Here is a 16,749-nt window from a genome sequence, read left to right as displayed (position 1 = left end):
AGTTAGAACCTCAAGGACAACCATTATTCCCCACATTGTTACTAGCTTGGGAACACATACACACACACACACACACTGGATTTTAGTCCAGCAAAGAGCATGAAGCAAAGTACTCCAAATTAGTCTTCTCAAATCCAGAGAATGAAGGGTTTTGCACATCAAACATATCTTAAAAGCCATAAGGATCCTTCTTGAGGAGGAGAGCTCAGACCCGTTCTTTACAAATGGCAGTTTGTTAACTGGACAGAAGATAGATTTGGAGATGAGGAGAGAGAAACACCGGAAGCAGAGAGCCCCATCAGAGGTGACGGCAATATTCTAAGAGGTATTCTAAGGGTCTGAACTAGAATCATGGTTGTGTGAAGAGAACATACAAGTGAGATGGAGATAAAACCAAGGAGAAAGTCTCAGAAAGCCACAAATCTTGGGGACTCAAAGGATAGTGGGTCCTTGACAGAAATAAGGGTAGTTTAAGAGGAAGGGTAGATTTAGGGGAAAGGATAATAAAGTTATTTCTGTTTGTGTTGCATTGGGGAAAGTTCCCTGAAAAGTCTCAAACCAATACAAAAGGATCCCTGATAGGAGCTCTTGTAATTTCTAGTGATCCAAGGGAAAGACACTGGGGATAATAGGGGGAGTAGGGAAAATATACCTGGATTATAAACCTGATCTGGCACATATTAGACATAGGGTCTTGGAGAGGTCCATTTACTACTCTGGGCTTCAGTTTAATCATCTATAAAATTCACCCAACATTGATTATGCACTTACTGTGTGCAAGGCCCTATACTGGTCACTGAGAGACATACAAAGTTTAGACAATTCAGGCTTCTTGTCCTCAGGGAGCTTCTAGGCCAGTAGACCCCTCAGTCACAAATAAAGATACAATTCCAAGTCATGGGACAACTGCATTGGAAAGTTTCAGAACCAAGTGATTTGAGAGATCAGAAGGGAGACCTTTTCAATGAGAGAAGACTAATTAGATGAGATGAAATGCAAGAGGAAAAGAAAAGATGGGAAAAAGAAAGGCAGAGGAGGGGAGGGAAAATCACAGACAGACCATTATGGAACAGTCACAGTAAAAGCCCAGGCAGAGATTTGAACAAAGGAGAGGTTTGAGAAGTGGGAAAAGGTTGAAGCCAAAGCAAGAGAAAATCCAGCAAAAAAGGGAGGGAGTGGGCCAAGAGTGTCCTCAGGATGAAGGTCTGGCATGGGGAAAAGGTAGCTGGTTTGGTGACTTTTGAAAGAAGAGCTTCAGTAGAACAGCTTTAACGAAAACCAGATTCAGGGGGTGGGTAAAAACAAAGTGTGTCCCAAAGAAGGAGAAATATTAGGTGTAGATGACTTTTTCAAAATCTTTATTATATAAAGCTTTTCCTAGCCCTTAATCTGAGCGCCTTTCCTCTTGTATTTTTTACCAGTTTACTAGAGAGACAGAGATGGGGAGAAACCGAGATAGAGACAGAGAGAGACAGGAGAGATAGAAGAGGTAAGGAGGAAGAGCAGGGGAAAAGGGATGAGGAGGGAGAGAAAGAGAGAGACAGAGAGAGAGAGAGACACAGAAAGGCAGAGACAGAGAGAGACAGAAAAGAGAAAGATGAAGAGAGGAAGGAAGAGAAGTAAAAAAAAAAAAAGAAGAGATGGGAGAGAGACAAAGAGAGGAAAGTGAGAGAGGGGGGAGGAGAAGAAGAACAAAAAGAGGAAGAAGGGGGAGGAGAAAGAGGAAGAGGACAGAAAGAGAGGAGGAAGAGAGAGAAGAGGGAAGGAAGGGAGAGAGATTCTATTTGTACATAATTGCTTGCACACGACTCATTAGATTGTGAGTTCATTGAAAACAGGATCTGGTTTTGTTTGTTACTTTCTTTAAATCCTTAATTCGTAGCAAGACCTTACTGACTTGTCAGTTTTTTAAGAAATTTAACCAACATGGTTAAATGGTGGAATGATAGATTGATCAAGAAGCGTCAAGGACTTTTGTAAGGTTAAGGAAACTTGATCATATTTGGAGACAGCTGGTAAAAATCTAGTGGCCAATCAAGACCTCTGGGGAGACAGAAAAGCACCAGGGAAGGGTCACCTGCTCTTACATTAAGCAGAGGGAAGTAGGGAAGAGTGGGTGAAGAGTGGGTGATGATGGAATTAATGGAAAGAGCTCCTGTCAGGTGTCCTCAATCATTTCTGAAGCAGCAAGCTGTCATCTTCTTTGACTGAAAGGATCGGTAATGGAACAAAGACCAAAATGATGGGAAAAAAGTGTTTTGGGGACAACATGTAATCCCCACAAGGTGGCGATAAAGACCAAAGGCAAATAACAGGTGGGAAAGTCCTTTGTCGTTTGGAAAATCCAATTTAAAATGTGAGGAACTATTATTGAACCCCAAATCAGTCTTGTGATTCCCCCGCTCACTAGCCTGGCCTCCAGAGTCACACAGATGAATGTCTATTCCCTTTTCATGACAGCTCTTCAACGATTGAAGGCAGCTCCTGGTTCTAAAGATGCAAATAACTTTTGCAATATGCCAGGGAATGATGCAATATGCAAATGATTTCACAATACACTCTTAGAAAAGACAGCCCACATATTCCCAATCCCCACTGTGACCCTCTGAAATTTCCATATAACCAATGATAGCTCACATTTCCAATGTCTTATAATTTAAAAAAAAAAAAAAAAAAAAAAAAAAAAAAAGAACTTTCCTCCCAACAACCTTTACAGGTAGGTAATCTATCTATACTTTGAGGTGTTTTTTCAATCATTACTGACTTTTTATGACCCCATTTATGCTTTTCTTAACAAAGATATTAGAGTGTTTTGCCATTTCCTTCTCTAGTTCTTTCTACACATAAAGAAACAGGGTGAAATGACTTGCCCAGGGTCATACAGATATGTCTCTAAGAATGGATTTGAGCTCAGGAAGATGAGTGTTCATGACTCCAGGCCCAGTACTCTATCCATATATGTCCTATTTACATTTTATAGATGTGAAAATTGATGTTTGGGAATGAGGAGGGACTTGCCTATAGTCACACAGTCTGGAAGCATCAAAGACTGGAATGGAGTCCAATTATTCCAGAACCAAATCCACTGTTTTCTCCTACTGAAAGGATTATTTATCCAAAACAAAATGGACTGAGACTTGAGGGGATAAAAGGAGACAATATTTTATCTTTAAAAATTAAATAGTCATGAGCATTATCTGCCTTAGAGAGATGGGATAAGTATGAAATCAAGGGACTTGAATTTTTTCCCCAATAGTATCTACCTGCCAAACTTTCTGGCCCGTTTCTTTATCTGTGAAATGAGAGTCTTGAACTAGCAGATCTCTAAAATTCACTAGGGTCAGTGAGTAATATTTGCAGGAAAGTTGACTGATATATATGGTGTAAGATGTTGATCTATGCCTAGTTTCTACCATGCTAGTTCCCAGATTTCCCAGCAGTTTTTGTCAAATGATGGATTCTTATTCCAGAAACTAGAGTCTTTGAGTTTACCAAACAGTAGAATATTATCGTCATTGGCTACTGTGTCATGTATATCTAATCTTTTCTACTGATCCAACACTATTTCTTAGTCAGTACTTTAGTTTTAGCTCTAGCATGGTTAGCCACCTTCCTTTACATTTTTTTCCCCTTAATTCCCTTGATATTCTTGACTTCCAAACAATTAGAATGGTGCTAATGTAGAATGGGTGTCTTAATAGTCAACTAGTACCTACTAAGCACCTACTGTGTGCTGTATCAGAGCTCCAAAGAAAAATAAAAGACATTCTTCTAAGGAGCTCAGAGTCTAAGATTAGGTGGTGACCTCCCATCACCAGAGGTATTCAAAGAGAGGCTAAATTATTGTAGATGTTGAAGAGGAAATTCTCATTGTAGAACTATACCTGATGCCTTCTGAGAACCCTCTCAATTCTAAGATTCAGTCAGGTCCTGATTCTATCAACTCAATTCAACCTAACAAGTATTTATTTAGGTGTCCACTGTATACAATGGAGACATAGTGGATAGAATCTATCATTTGCTATGTACCCCTGGATTGATGCATTGTCTGAAAATTAATGAAAAAATAGACTCCTGTCATTAAAAAAAAAAAAATAGGTTAGAGGCTTTATTTTTAGGACTGGTCCTATAAATTTATTGGCAAGGGGTATCTGCCAATAAAAAGGGTATATTGCTAAATTGGCAGTTGGTAAAATGGCATCTACCAATACAGATGAGCTATTTGTGGTTTGTAACCAAAGAGAGCAGGTGGGAGCACTAGGTAGTGCCATAGTGCATAGAAGCCAGAAAGCCCTGAATTCATACTCAACATCACAAGTATCCTAGCTGTGTGATCCTGGGCAAACCACTTCACCTTAATTGCCTCAGTTTCCTCATCTGTAATCACTCTCTATTCATATACTTCCCTGTAATATACTGCCTTTCATGACTAAAAAAATTTTGGGGAAAGGACACTAGCCCCTAGGGATGGAGGAAATCACTTCAGTTAAGGCTTCAGCAGAGGCATGAAACAATTGTCAGAACACTAAATTTGAATCCCAATCTTGGACACAATAACAGGATGATTCTGGGCAAGTTTAAATAACCTTTCTATGCTTCACAGGCTGACTAAGTTCCCTTCCAGCTCTCAATCAGGACATTACAATAAGGTGATGGCACTTCTATGAACTGTGTCAGATCCTCAATCTGCTTGCTGCTTACCAGCTGATTCATTGTGGAAGGAGGAAGGGGATAATAAACATACATTTCTTTTTCCACTTAATAGTTTTTTATTTTTTTTCCAATTACATGTAAAGATAGTATTCAACATTCTTCTTTGTAAGAGTATGAGTTCCAAAGTTTTTTTTTTCCTTCCTTGCTTCCCCAAGACAGCAAATAATCTGATATAGTTTATAATATACAATCAGATTAAACATTTCCATATTGGTCATGTTGTGAAAGAAGAGTCAGAATAAAAGAGAAAAAAGAATTTTTAAAAGAGTTAAAATAGAATGCTTCCATTTGCATTCAGACTCCATAGTCCTTTCTCTGTATGTCGATAGCATTTTCCATCATGAATCCTTTGGAATTGTATTTGGAAATGTCCTGGATCATTGTATTTCTGAGAGCAAAGTCATTCCACAGTGCCATTACTGTATACAATGTTCTTCTGGTTCTGCTCATTTCACTCAGCATCAATTCATTAAGTCCTAGTTTTCTGAAATCTTCCTGTCCGTAATTTCCGATGTATTCTATTACATTCATATACCACAACTTCTTTAGCCATTCCCCAATTGATGGTATCCCCGAATTCTCAGTTTCCAGTTCTTTGCCACCATAAAAACAGCTGCTATAAATATTTTTGAACATGTAGGTCCCTTTTTTATGATCCCTTTAGGATACAGACTTAATACTGGTATTGCTGGATCAAAAGATATGCAGTTTGACTGCCTTTTGGGCATAGTTCCAAATTGCTCTCCAGCATGGTTGAATCAGTTCACAAGTCCACCAACAAGGTATTGATATTCCAATTTTCTCACATCTTCTCCAACATTTATCATTCTCCTTTTCTGTCATATTAGCCAGTCTGATAGGTGCGGGGTGATCCCTCGGAATTGTTTTAATCTGCAATTCTCTAATCAATAGTGATTTAGAGCATTTTTTATATGACAATATATTTAATGTCTTTATCTGAAAACTTGTCTATATCCTTTGATCATGTATCACTTGGAAAATGACTTGTATTCTTATAAATTTGACTCAGTTCTCAAGAAATAAGGCCTTTAACTGAAATACTGACTGCAAAATCCCAACTTTCTGGGGCAGCTAGTGGTTTAGCAGATAGAGCACCAGCCCTGAAATTAGAAGGACCTGAGTTCAAATCTTTTCTCAGACACTTAACACTGTGACTCTGGGCAGGTCATTTAACCCAATTGCCTTAGGAAAAAAAAAAAAAATTCCAACTTTCTGCTTTCCTTCTGATCTTGTTTGCATTGGCTTTGTGCAAAACCTCTTTAAATTAATGTAATCAAAAATCTCCAGATCTAGGTAGAATTGTCATTTTTATTATATGAGTTCCACCTACTCATTATCAATTTTTCCAGTAACAAAAGGTTATGGCGAGTGCCGCTTTAGTTTTAGGTCTGGTATGGCTAGGCACCTTCCTTTGCATTTTTTTTCATTAATTCCCTTGATATTGGTTCTTCCAGACAAATTTTATTATTTTTTTCCTAGCACTATAAAATAGTAATGCCTAATTAATCAATAATACTTTGATCAGTACGGCACTGAATAAATAAATCTAGGAAGAATTATCATTTCTATTATTAGTTCCAACTACCCATTATCAGTTTTTCCGCTTGTTTAGATCTGGCTTTATTTGTGTGAAAAGTGTTGGTTGATTGTGTTCCTATAGTTCCTGGGTTTATCTTGCCGGGAAAACTCCCAGAGACTTTATATAGCCTCGAGTTATTTTAAATGAAACTTGTCTCTTGCGGTTGGGCTTTGTAAATAACATAAGAAATGCTGGTTTCATCCAGCAGCTTTGCTCAAGTTGTTCGTTTCCTGTTTTTCTTTTTTTTTTAATTTTTAATTGATTCTCTCAATACACCATCCTATCATCTGCAAAGAGTGATTGATGGCTTTGTTTTCTCGTTACCTACTCTCATCCCGTCGATTTCTTCTTCTTCTCTTATTACTTAATAAGTAATTGTTATTGTTACTTATTCCTTAATAATTAGGATATTGACTAGCGGTGATGGTGACGGACACCTGTTTTCACCCCGGATCAGCAGGTGTTAAGCGCCTGCTCCGTGCCGGGCGCTGCGCTGAGAGTTCCAGAATATTACGTCATTGGGAGCGGTGCCTCAGTTTCCCCCCCCCTGTAAAATCGGGGCGATGCCGGCAGCGCTCTCTCCCTAGCTCAGCAGCCGCTACCGCTAGAATACCCTGAGACCCGACGGCGGCGCGGTGCTAGCGCCGGGCGCAGTTGTGGTCGTTATTGTCACAACGCTCCAGGGGGCCGGGCGCGCAGGTAGCGCAGGTGGCGCAGGTGGCGCGCGCCCCGAGCAGGGGCTGAGGCGGGAGCCCGAGCGGGAGCCGGAGCCGCAGCGGGAGCCGGAGCCGCAGCGGGAGCCGGAGCCGCAGCGGGAGCCGGAGCCGCAGCGGGAGCCGGAGCCGCAGCGGGAGCCGGAGCCGCAGCGGGAGCCGGCAGGTATTCGATGCGCTCGGCGCTCCTCCCTCTCTCTCCCTCCTCCCTTCCCCGGCCCGCTCCCCGCCCCTCGGCCCCGACCGGTCGCCGCGGTGGAGGCGCTCGGCGCTCGGCTGCGGCGGCCTGGCGGCTCTCAGCTCTTCTCTCCCTCTCAAGATGGCGGCGGTCGGCGGCGCTGAGGCGGGAGCCGGGCCCGCGGAGTGAAGGTAGCGGCGAGCAGCGACCCCGCCCAACTCGGCCGGCCGGGGCCCCTGGGCCCTGCCACTCCTGTCCTGCGTCCGCCTGCCGCCCCTGGGCCCGCGCGCTGGCCCGGGCCGCCTCCCCGCGCCGCGCGGCCTGGGCCCTGGCCCGAGCCGGGGGCTGGAGTGGCGGCCGCGGCCCGGAGCGAGGCGGCGGCCCGGGGCGGCGGAGTGGGGCCGACGGGGGCGGGACGCGTTCAAACTGAGAAGGCGGGAAAGTGGCGGCGGGGGCCAGGGGCGGGGCGCGCGCGGGGGCGCGCGAGGCCGGGCAGCCCGCCCCCGCGCCTGCCCAGTGCCCGCCCCGCCGCGGGGGCGCCCTGGAGGCCGCGGGCGCGAGCGCGGGAGCCGGAGCCGGGCGGCGGGAACGGGGAGGGCGGGGGCGCGGGGACCGAGCGCGCAGGGCAGGGAGGTCGGAGCGCGCCGGGGAGCACGAAGCCGTCCGGCCCGAGCCCTGCCCGTCTCACAGACCGGGAAACTGAGGCACGGGGCTGGGAAGGAGACAGGGAGCCGGGCTCCCCAGCCTAGCGCGGGCCGTTGGGTCCCGTCTCCGCCACGCTTTTCCAGGCGGGGAAACTGAGGCACGGAGCCAGGAATGGCCCCTCAGGCGCTGTCCCGCCCGACTTCCCCCACCCCCCTTTTTACAGGCGGGGAAACTGAGGCACGGAGAAGGCTCTAGAACCACAGACTCGGAGCTAGAGGGCGTCTTGGAGACCTCCAAACCTCTGAGGAAACCGAGGCCCCAAAGCGCAGATTTGAGTTAGGAAGCACCTGAGCGATTGTAGGTCTCATTTTACGGGAAGCTGAGGCACAGAAAAGGGAAAGAGTCGGGAAGAGTCAGGGAGCCCCAAGTTTTCAGAACTGGAACGGCCCGCGGCCCCGCCCTTCTCAGAGGAGGGGCTCCCCGATGTAGAACCAGAAGGGGGCTGTGGAGGCCCTCGGGCCTGCCCTCTAGGTTAACAGGGGGAGGCTCGGAGGGGTCTTAGAGCTGGAGGTGCTTCCAAACCCGGCAAGGTCAAAGCCAAACAGCTGGAAGGTGGTGGCGGCCTGTGTGAGCCCCAGACTTTCCTTGGGCTGCAGGAGGGACTAGAACGCATGCCGCCTCATTCCCAGTCCAGAAGACAGAAGCATTCTAGATGCAGCTGTGGGGGGCCTTCAGGAGCACCTGCCCAGACTCTTTCAGGTGGGCAGAGGAGCCCAAGAGGGGGAAGGAGAGCTGGGCACTGCCTGGAAATGCAGGGGTTCTGCTCCGAGGGACTTGTCAGAGTCAGCCCGTGCCAGCCCTGCCCTTTTGTCTGTAGGGAACACGGCTGAATAGGCTTCCGATGCCTATTGTGTCCTAAGTACTGGAGATCCAGAGACAAAGACTGGCCCCAGAGTGGGGACCAGTGCTGAGCGGGCTCCCCAGGCCGGGCTGTCGGAGGATCAGGGCCAGAGAGCTCATGGGATTCTGGTCCCCAGGCTAGGGCTCACAGACTTGAAGCCAGAGGGCCCCTTAGAGGCAATCCACATCCACCCTCTTTTTACACATGGACAGTCTTAGCTCAACAAGCATTTATTAAGCACCCACTATATGCAGAGCTGTATTCTAGGTGCTAGCAGTGAGGGCCAAAGAGGGGAAGGAACCCGATGCCAGATATTTTCATTCCCAGGGCTACTGGCTACTGGTTCTTAAAATTTAGAGCTGGAAAGGTCCTCCTAATTGAGATAACCCAGTCCTAGGCTGCAGTTTTACAGATGGGGAGGAATGGGGCTTGTAGCTTCACCAAGAGCCCTGCTCCAGTTCCTAATGGTTCCATGAAGTTGCTTGAATTCTAGGAAGCCTCCTTGGGGAGATCCAAACACTGCCAGGGCTTTCCGGGAAAGTCGGGGACAGCCTGGGGTCCTGTCTTGCTGGGCTCTGAGACACTGCGGCAGAAACTTGGCAGTCAATTGCTTCTGAGGCTCCCCGAGGTAGGATCGTTTCTACCCCCACCCCCCCCCCAAAGTGGGGACTCAGAGGGTGTAGTAATCAGCCTCAGTAATCAGTCAGAGGGGCCACGAGAACCAGACAGTCCTATTGGTATTTTTTCTTGGATTATTCTAAATAATGTCCAATGCTAGCCTTGTCTCCAGAGCTGGAGCTAGAGGTCAGGCTCTCCTTCACTTGGGGTCCAATTAGGAAGGGGCAACCCAAGGGTGAACAGTCATTTGGTCCTGATGTGCCCAGGGCCTAACACAGCTCCTGGCACATGTTTGATAGCTAATAAAGGCCTCTGAGATTAAGCAGGTAGCAGAGCCAAGGCCCTAGAACCCAGCACCTCTGAATACAAAACTTTCCATTTAATCGGCTGCTTCCCTGGGTCATTTGGGAGCTGTGCTTTCACCCTGAGGAGGCACCAAAGTATAGGAGAAAAGATGGATTTGGGAGCCAGTGGCTCTGGGTTTGAATCCTGCTACTTCATAACCACCCAGATTCTGAGAGTTGGAAAGGAACTGAGGGGGAAGAAGGGGTTTCAAGAGGCCAGATGCTAAGGGAGGACTGGCAATCCAGCTATGACTCAAGATACTCAGTCAGGAAGACTGCTCCAGGAGGCCATTCTTACTCTGGAAAGCTGGGATACTAGTAAGTCCTTGTAAGCTTGAGCCTTCCTTGGGTCTTTGAGTGCCTGAAGGCATCCTCGTGAGCTCACTGCCATTGTCCCTCTGGGCCCTTCCACTGTATCCCTTGTATTTTGCTACAGAACCAGGAAGAAGTCCTCAGAGCAGTTCTTAACCGTTTTTGTAGCATTAAGCCCTCTAAAAGTTTGGTTGTACTCTGTTCCTCTTAAAATAACGTTTTTAAATGCCTAAAATAGGAAGCCATTTATAGTGAATGAAATCAATTATACTGATATGGAGATGTCATGGTTTTTCCCCATCCAAGTTTCTGAAACTCTTGAAATCTAACCATCACTTAGACTAGTTAGAGCAACTTCATTCATTAGAGCCTCGCATTTTACAGATTGAAAATAAGATGTACCAAAAAAAGAAGAAGAAGAAAGAAAGAGAAAATAAGATGTAGCTCAGATATAGATTAAGTAGTAGATCTAGGATTTGAGGTTTTCTAACTCCAAATCTCATGGCAAGTGCAGCACACTTGGTCAAGTCAGTATCTTCTGCTCTTGATTTCTTCATCTATAAAATGCAAGGGACTGGGATAGAGAAATTAACACATTTATTAGATGCTTGCTACAGGGAAGGCAGCTTTGCTGGGCTGATAGGAGAAAAGGGTAAGATGGAGCAAAAGAAAAACCGCAGGTGATGTGTGCTAGGAAAGTTTGCTGAGAGAAAGAACCTTGGCTGACCTCTTAAGATCCTTTGTAGCTCCAGATTCTGTGATTAAGAATTGATGCATTAATTATAAACCGGAATATAAGGAAGTGTTCTTCACCCAAGGTCCATGAAGTTTTTAAAATTATGTTTTGATCGCTTTTTCAATCTAACTTTTGTAATACTATGTTTATTTGTTTTATTTTGTGTATCTAAAAAAACATTGTTGAGAAGTGCTCCATAAAAGTTTCACCAGAGGGGGCCACTAGGTAGATAGAGCACCGGCCCTAAAGTCAGGAGGATCTGAGTTCAAATCTGCCCTCAGACATTTAACACTTCCTAGCTGTGTGATGACTCTGGGCAAGTCACTTAACCCCAGCTGCCTCAGCCAAAAAAAAAAAAAAAGTTTCATCAGACCACCAAAGGGGTCCACCCAAGGGGACAAAGGGGCAAATCATGCTGGTATCTAAATTGAGATGGTTAGACTAAGTGATTTCTGAGGTCCCTTCCAGATCTGCTGTGCTTTGATCCATAAGGAGAAGAATTGAAGGACTCTCTTCATTCCCTTGTCTTCACTCTTTGCTAATCATGCCCTAGTTTGGCAAGGGGCACAATGGTGGCCTCAAGTGTTTGTCCAAATTGTGGATTTTGTGCATATTTTCTTCTACAGTGTACTTTGAATGTGCTTCACTTATGGGGTTGCCTGTTCGCAGGACAGGAATCATGTTTTAATCTACTCTCATAGAATATGATGTCACATTGCATGATAATATATACTCTGAGGGAAATGATTCATATTCCTACCTTCTGTTGGGCAAGCTGGTCACAGCTGATTTCACATTCATTTTACCGCTCAAGAAATAAAACTTACCTGAACGTAAAACAAAACCTATTTATTAGGCAAAATTTGCATCGATGGAGAGTTTTTGGCCTTGTTTTCAGATGAACTATTGCCATAAATTCTCATTTCTCTTACTGTTGAGTTATTGGTACTAGCTGTGCCTCTTTCTGGGGACTAAGACATCTGTCCCTATCCCAACTTGTCTGTAGCTCCGAAACTTGCAGAGCTGGTAGGGGCTGAGAGTGCTGCAGAGATCCTGAGGGAAGGCAGTGAAGCCTGGCTGAAGGCTGGAATTCTGTGCTGGGAAGACAAGAACCTGGATCAGAAGTGAGAAGATGCCCCTTGAAGTCATTGGAGAAGTACACCCAAGAGCTAACAGAGACTCTGAACATGCTGGAAGAACCATCTGTAACTGCATTGACCCATGCTCACATCCTCGAAAAGACGAACTTGGGAAGAAAATGAGGCAGTTTCGAAGACAGCATCTTGATTCTCAGCAATTCCTGGATCTCACTTAAAATGCCCAATTTATAGATTTTACTTCGTTCTTTTCCCATAATCAATTAGAACCCCAGGAAGAAAAAACTTTTTGATGTTATCTGGGACTTAATTTTTTTTTTTAATCAAATTTGAGACTTTTACCATTGTAAGCCTAGGTTTTTCATTTACATGTACTATCAAATTTTTATTTAAAGTATATTATATCAAATAGCCCCCTTTCCATATCTTGTATACAAATGTCAAAGAATCTATAGAACTTCCTAAACATTTTTCAGAATTGTCTCTTTGGGGGTTTAAAGTGCTTCTCACCCCTCTAGAGCCTCAGTTTTTCTCCTATCTTAAGGATCAGTTGTATTTTCTTAGCCTACAGAAATTTGATCTTCATCTCCAAGTTTAAGAAATTCCCAGACTATATATAGGTTCATCTTAATAAGCTTATCGACCATTAGTTTAATTAACCTCCCCCTGCCCCATTTTCTGATAGAAAAGACAAAACTAATCTTTTGAGGCATTTTTCCTGAATTAGTAATCCTCAAGATCTGCCCCCTCCACCCCGAGTTTACCTCCCTGTTTTTATCATAAAATCCAAGCCCTGTTAAGAGACTCGTTATATTAATTGGTCATGAATTGACTAGACTCTACCTTTCTTTAACACTGATCTCTAAGACTTATTCACCGCCCCACCACTACCACCGTCTTTTCTTTCTCACATTCAGCAAACAGGGCCAACAGCTGCATACTAGATTAATATGTTGTTTTTTTAAAACCATAGGAATGAATTTCTCAACATTAAGGCTAAAACAGTCTGGCGAATATCTCACTGTAGAGTTCCAAATTCAGCCTATACTTTCTTATTTAAAGAGATGTCAGTCACCTCAGCATCTTTTTCTAATTTATTAGATGACATCTACGTGTTAAGAAAACATCTAGTAGTAGAATTCCTAGCAACAGTATACAAAGTATATAATCTCTTTTCACCTCCTCTGGGATGAATATCTTCTTGTTGATCTGTTTCTCATCCCAAGCAATTTTTCAAATCCATTGGCAATTTTAAGAAATGCTCCTTTTATAGGCCAACTAAATCATCCCCACCCTGTTCTTTCTTAGGCTTTTTTCAAATGTTCCTGTTCCCACTATGGAACCTGTTATATGGCCTTTTGATGTACAGATGAAGTTTTAAGTGTGATTTCTAGGCTCAATCTTTGTCCTGGCTTTTAAATTTTATAAGAGGAGCCTTTTTTCCTTCTTTACACATCAGTGATTATATTTAATGGCATTGAATATTTCATGACTGTTTTCCTGTTCATTTTCTTCACTTTTACTTAGTCGGAAGAAATTGACTCGTAGGCACTTACCAGCTCTGACTTCTCAGATTGCTGAGATTTTTGCCAGTGGAAAACTTTCTCAGGAAAATGATATATTTCTGACAAGTTCCTTACCTTGAGACATATGGTGTTAATAAAATAACTTCAAATTTTTTTGAGGAATAAAGAGGAGCTATACCTTTCATTACCCCATTGATGCCATCATTAGTCGGATGGAAAGGTGAAGAGCTCAAGACCTGTTTTAGAACTACGGTATCCAGTATTAGCTTCAGGGAGATAGGTAACATTGCACTTGTGACTTATTTTCCCATGTATCCCCTCAGCCCTTTTTTCTCCAAAGTAACAGTTCTCCTTCATTCCTCATGATAAGAAGAAGAGGCCAGTAATTCCCACTGTCAGGTTTTTCCGATTTGTATGGCCTCCATCAAGTCTGCTTACAAAGCAGAAAGACAGCAGAGATCTTTTTAAATTATTTGTTGATAAAGTTCTCCTCATCTCTGCATCATATTTAAATCTAATGACAGAGAAAAGGACTATGTGTGTATGTTTATGTACATATACATATATAGATGGCATTTTCATTCCTCTTTTTTTAATCTTGTTACCCCCAACATTATGTTTTCTTGATGAGTATTCTCTTGTAAAGCATCGTAAAATTTCTAAATCTTTGCAATGAACATGAAATTTAAGTAACTGCTAAGCCAAGATAAAGATCTAAATTATTTACTGATTTCATGAGAAATTTTCAAATATACCTCATGTATAGTATACATGCGTATATATATATATATATTATATGTATAGTATAAATAGCATATAAGGTAAATATATTGAATATCTAGACCATTTGAAATCCCTTGCAAAAATATGTGCATTGCTCTCTTGTGATGTGTCATGTACCTTAAGATATTTGATAAACTTCAATTTCTTCTGCACTTAACAAATTAACAGGGCCATCTTTGATGTTTTTTTTTTTTTAAAGAACTTATAAACTGGAATCCTAGCAGATCTTTTTCATTTAATTGTGAAGAATTTGTACTCCTTCAAGTTACTATGAATTGCATGACCATCTTAACATTTTTTGCTGATTCAAATTCATCGATATTCGGGAAAATAACATCTTTCCTCCCTTTTTACTGGAATAATCCAGTTAGAAATCATTTCACTAGTGCCGAGAGATACTCTTGAGCCATTTAGTATGTCACTCACTTTGCCAACTATTTTGATAAATTCCTTAACCTGCCAAAATCCTTTTATAAAAATCCTGAACTCTATAGCATTTCTAAGGTGATAACCACCTGCCTATTGAAATTGGAATACAATAGATTCCCCTCTGTTGCCATTTCAATCAATGTAAGATCTTCTTACGCTCTTTTGTATGTACAGTGTAATGTGTTGTCTGACAGCCTTCCCGATCTCTGGAGCCCGTGGCCAGGAATGAACTCAGCCGGTTGCCTTAGGTCTTTTTACCCTGCTCATTGTACCAGGCCCTCTTGAGAGGCCTTTTTTGGCATAAGAATTTATACTTTTCCAAGAAGCACAACTTCAGATTATGAATCCAAGCCACATTGTTAGGTCTGGTGCACCTTCTGCAATCTGAATGAACCCCTCTAGATTTTCAGGGAACGTAAGGAGGTGTTTGTTGCTGCCCTTTCCTTCAGTGGATGACTACTCATTTCCATCTGGAAGCCTCCTTGGCCTCCACAGTGATTCCCTCACAGGAAGGTTTTCATTCTTTGTTTCTCAGGCCTGGTCCTGTAGCTGGGAAGGAGTCTGGAAACGGCGCCCCATTCTCAGGTCCTGCAGGACGGCCATGGCTTATGATGACTCCAGGAAGAAAGAAGGTATGAGCCCTTAATCTGAGAAGCGTTCCAGAGGGGGTACCCTCTTCAGTCCCCGCGGGCCATGGAGTAAGAGGCCAGGACTGAAAATCACAGCCTGCTCTCTCCTAGGATGGTACAGAGCACAGTCCTTAGGATGCCCAGTCTCTACAGCATTCCCAGGCTGGGTGCGTGGAAGTGAAAAAGCAATACAGGGAGGGCCAGCATGAGAGCACAGACATTAGCTTCTGTTTTCCTGGGCTGAGCCCCTGCAGCACTCTTGGACCTTGCCAGCTCCATAGAGCAAGAGATTGGGGATAGGAAGCACAGTTTGGCCTCCCCCAGAAAAGCAGAGCACACTAATGGTTCCACTTCGGGGCCTGCCCTTTGCAGTGCTCTTGACCGCTGCCCAATTGGGAACTGAGAACGAGAGGCCCCCACCCAAGGGTGGGCGTTAGGTGTCTGTGCACCCTCGCGTGTTGGTTCTGGGCCGCCACCTGGGGACGAAGAAGTCGTCTCCTCCCCTTGGATCCAGGCCCTTTACTCTGGTGGAATTATCCACCGTTACTGTCATGAAGCTGAGGGACTGCTGTGGTGACTAAGGGATTTATCAGATGTTCTTGTTTTTCTCCCTCCGATGCTCGCGTGGCTTTCAGATTGCTTTGATGGTGACCAGAGTTTGGAGGACATAGGACTGGCGCCTGGCCGGAGCCAACGAGAGAAGAAGCGTTCTTACAAGGATCTCTTAAGAGAAGAAGAAGAGATTGCCGCTCAGGTCAGGAAGTCCTCCAAGAAGAGGCTGAAGGTAAGGCACTGGTCATCCAGCATGGGGCGGTTAAGTCCTCTCTCTCACGAGTGGTAGAGAGAGCTTCTCTCCCGGGGTTTTTGTTTTTCTTTTTTGGTGTTGTGTTCATTTGTTTCTAAAGGTGTGAATTGACAGGGAACAAAGCATGGTTTCTGAAGGGTTGCCTCCTTGAACAGCCGTCAATTTCTATTCCTCTCCCTTGGTTCTAGGAGAGAGATTTCTTCTCCCTGGGCACGGACACGCACAAGAGGAGGAGGAAGCATTCCTCCGGCGAGTCCTGCTATGGAGGTGAGGACAGGAGCGGGACCGCAGGAGTCGGGGCGAGGGAAAGGGCTCCAGATGTTGCTGACTCAGTGGCCTATTTAACAGGACAGTGGTTCTTGTTCTGATTGCCGATAAACCAGTGTGAAGGAGGAGAGAGGTGGAGGGCTGGGATTGTGGAGGATTCAGCATAGAAGAACAGTCTTCATTTGTGATACACCAGGTACCAGGTTCCCTGTCCCTCCCCACCATCCACTTGTCTTCTGCCCATTCCTCTCTAGCACCCCCTTTGCCACATGTGGTTCTCATGCCCTCTGGCCTGCACCTGTGGGTCACTTCTCCCTCTTCTGGAGCATAACTGCATAGCCACTCCTGACTAAGACCAGTTTTTCTTGGCCATGTAATAAGCACAGCTGAAGAGACTAACCCTTTTCCCCAGTGGGTTTGGCCTGGACACAAAGCCAGACGTTACTCTGAATT

At 44.4% G+C, this 16,749-nt stretch overlaps 1 protein-coding gene across 4 annotated transcripts in view; it reads left to right on the top strand.

Annotated features, from left to right (window-relative positions):
- The first annotated feature begins 7,304 nt into the window (after positions 1 to 7,304).
- Positions 7,305 to 16,749, top strand: part of HMGXB4 (HMG-box containing 4) — a 31,328-nt gene continuing 21,883 nt past the window's right edge. The window contains exons 1-5 of one of the 4 annotated variants that reach the window (XM_031938892.1): positions 7,307 to 7,395; positions 15,131 to 15,227; positions 15,860 to 16,008; positions 16,218 to 16,296; positions 16,378 to 16,492. Coding sequence is in view for 1 of the 4 variants with exons in the window: in XM_031938891.1 (XP_031794751.1) it covers positions 15,197 to 15,227; positions 15,860 to 16,008; positions 16,218 to 16,296 (259 nt within the window). In the remaining 3 variants the exon portion in view is untranslated. Of the gene's footprint in view, positions 7,396 to 15,130; positions 15,228 to 15,859; positions 16,009 to 16,217; positions 16,297 to 16,377; positions 16,493 to 16,749 lie in introns of all 4 variants that reach the window. The other 3 variants (XM_031938891.1, XM_031938893.1, XM_031938894.1) reach the window with 3 other exon arrangements.

This window comes from Sarcophilus harrisii, chromosome 5 (assembly GCF_902635505.1).
Source record: "Sarcophilus harrisii chromosome 5, mSarHar1.11, whole genome shotgun sequence".
Lineage (NCBI taxonomy): Eukaryota > Metazoa > Chordata > Mammalia > Dasyuromorphia > Dasyuridae > Sarcophilus > Sarcophilus harrisii.
Note: the sequence above shows the minus strand (reverse complement) of the source record. Positions and strands in the feature narration are given on the sequence as shown.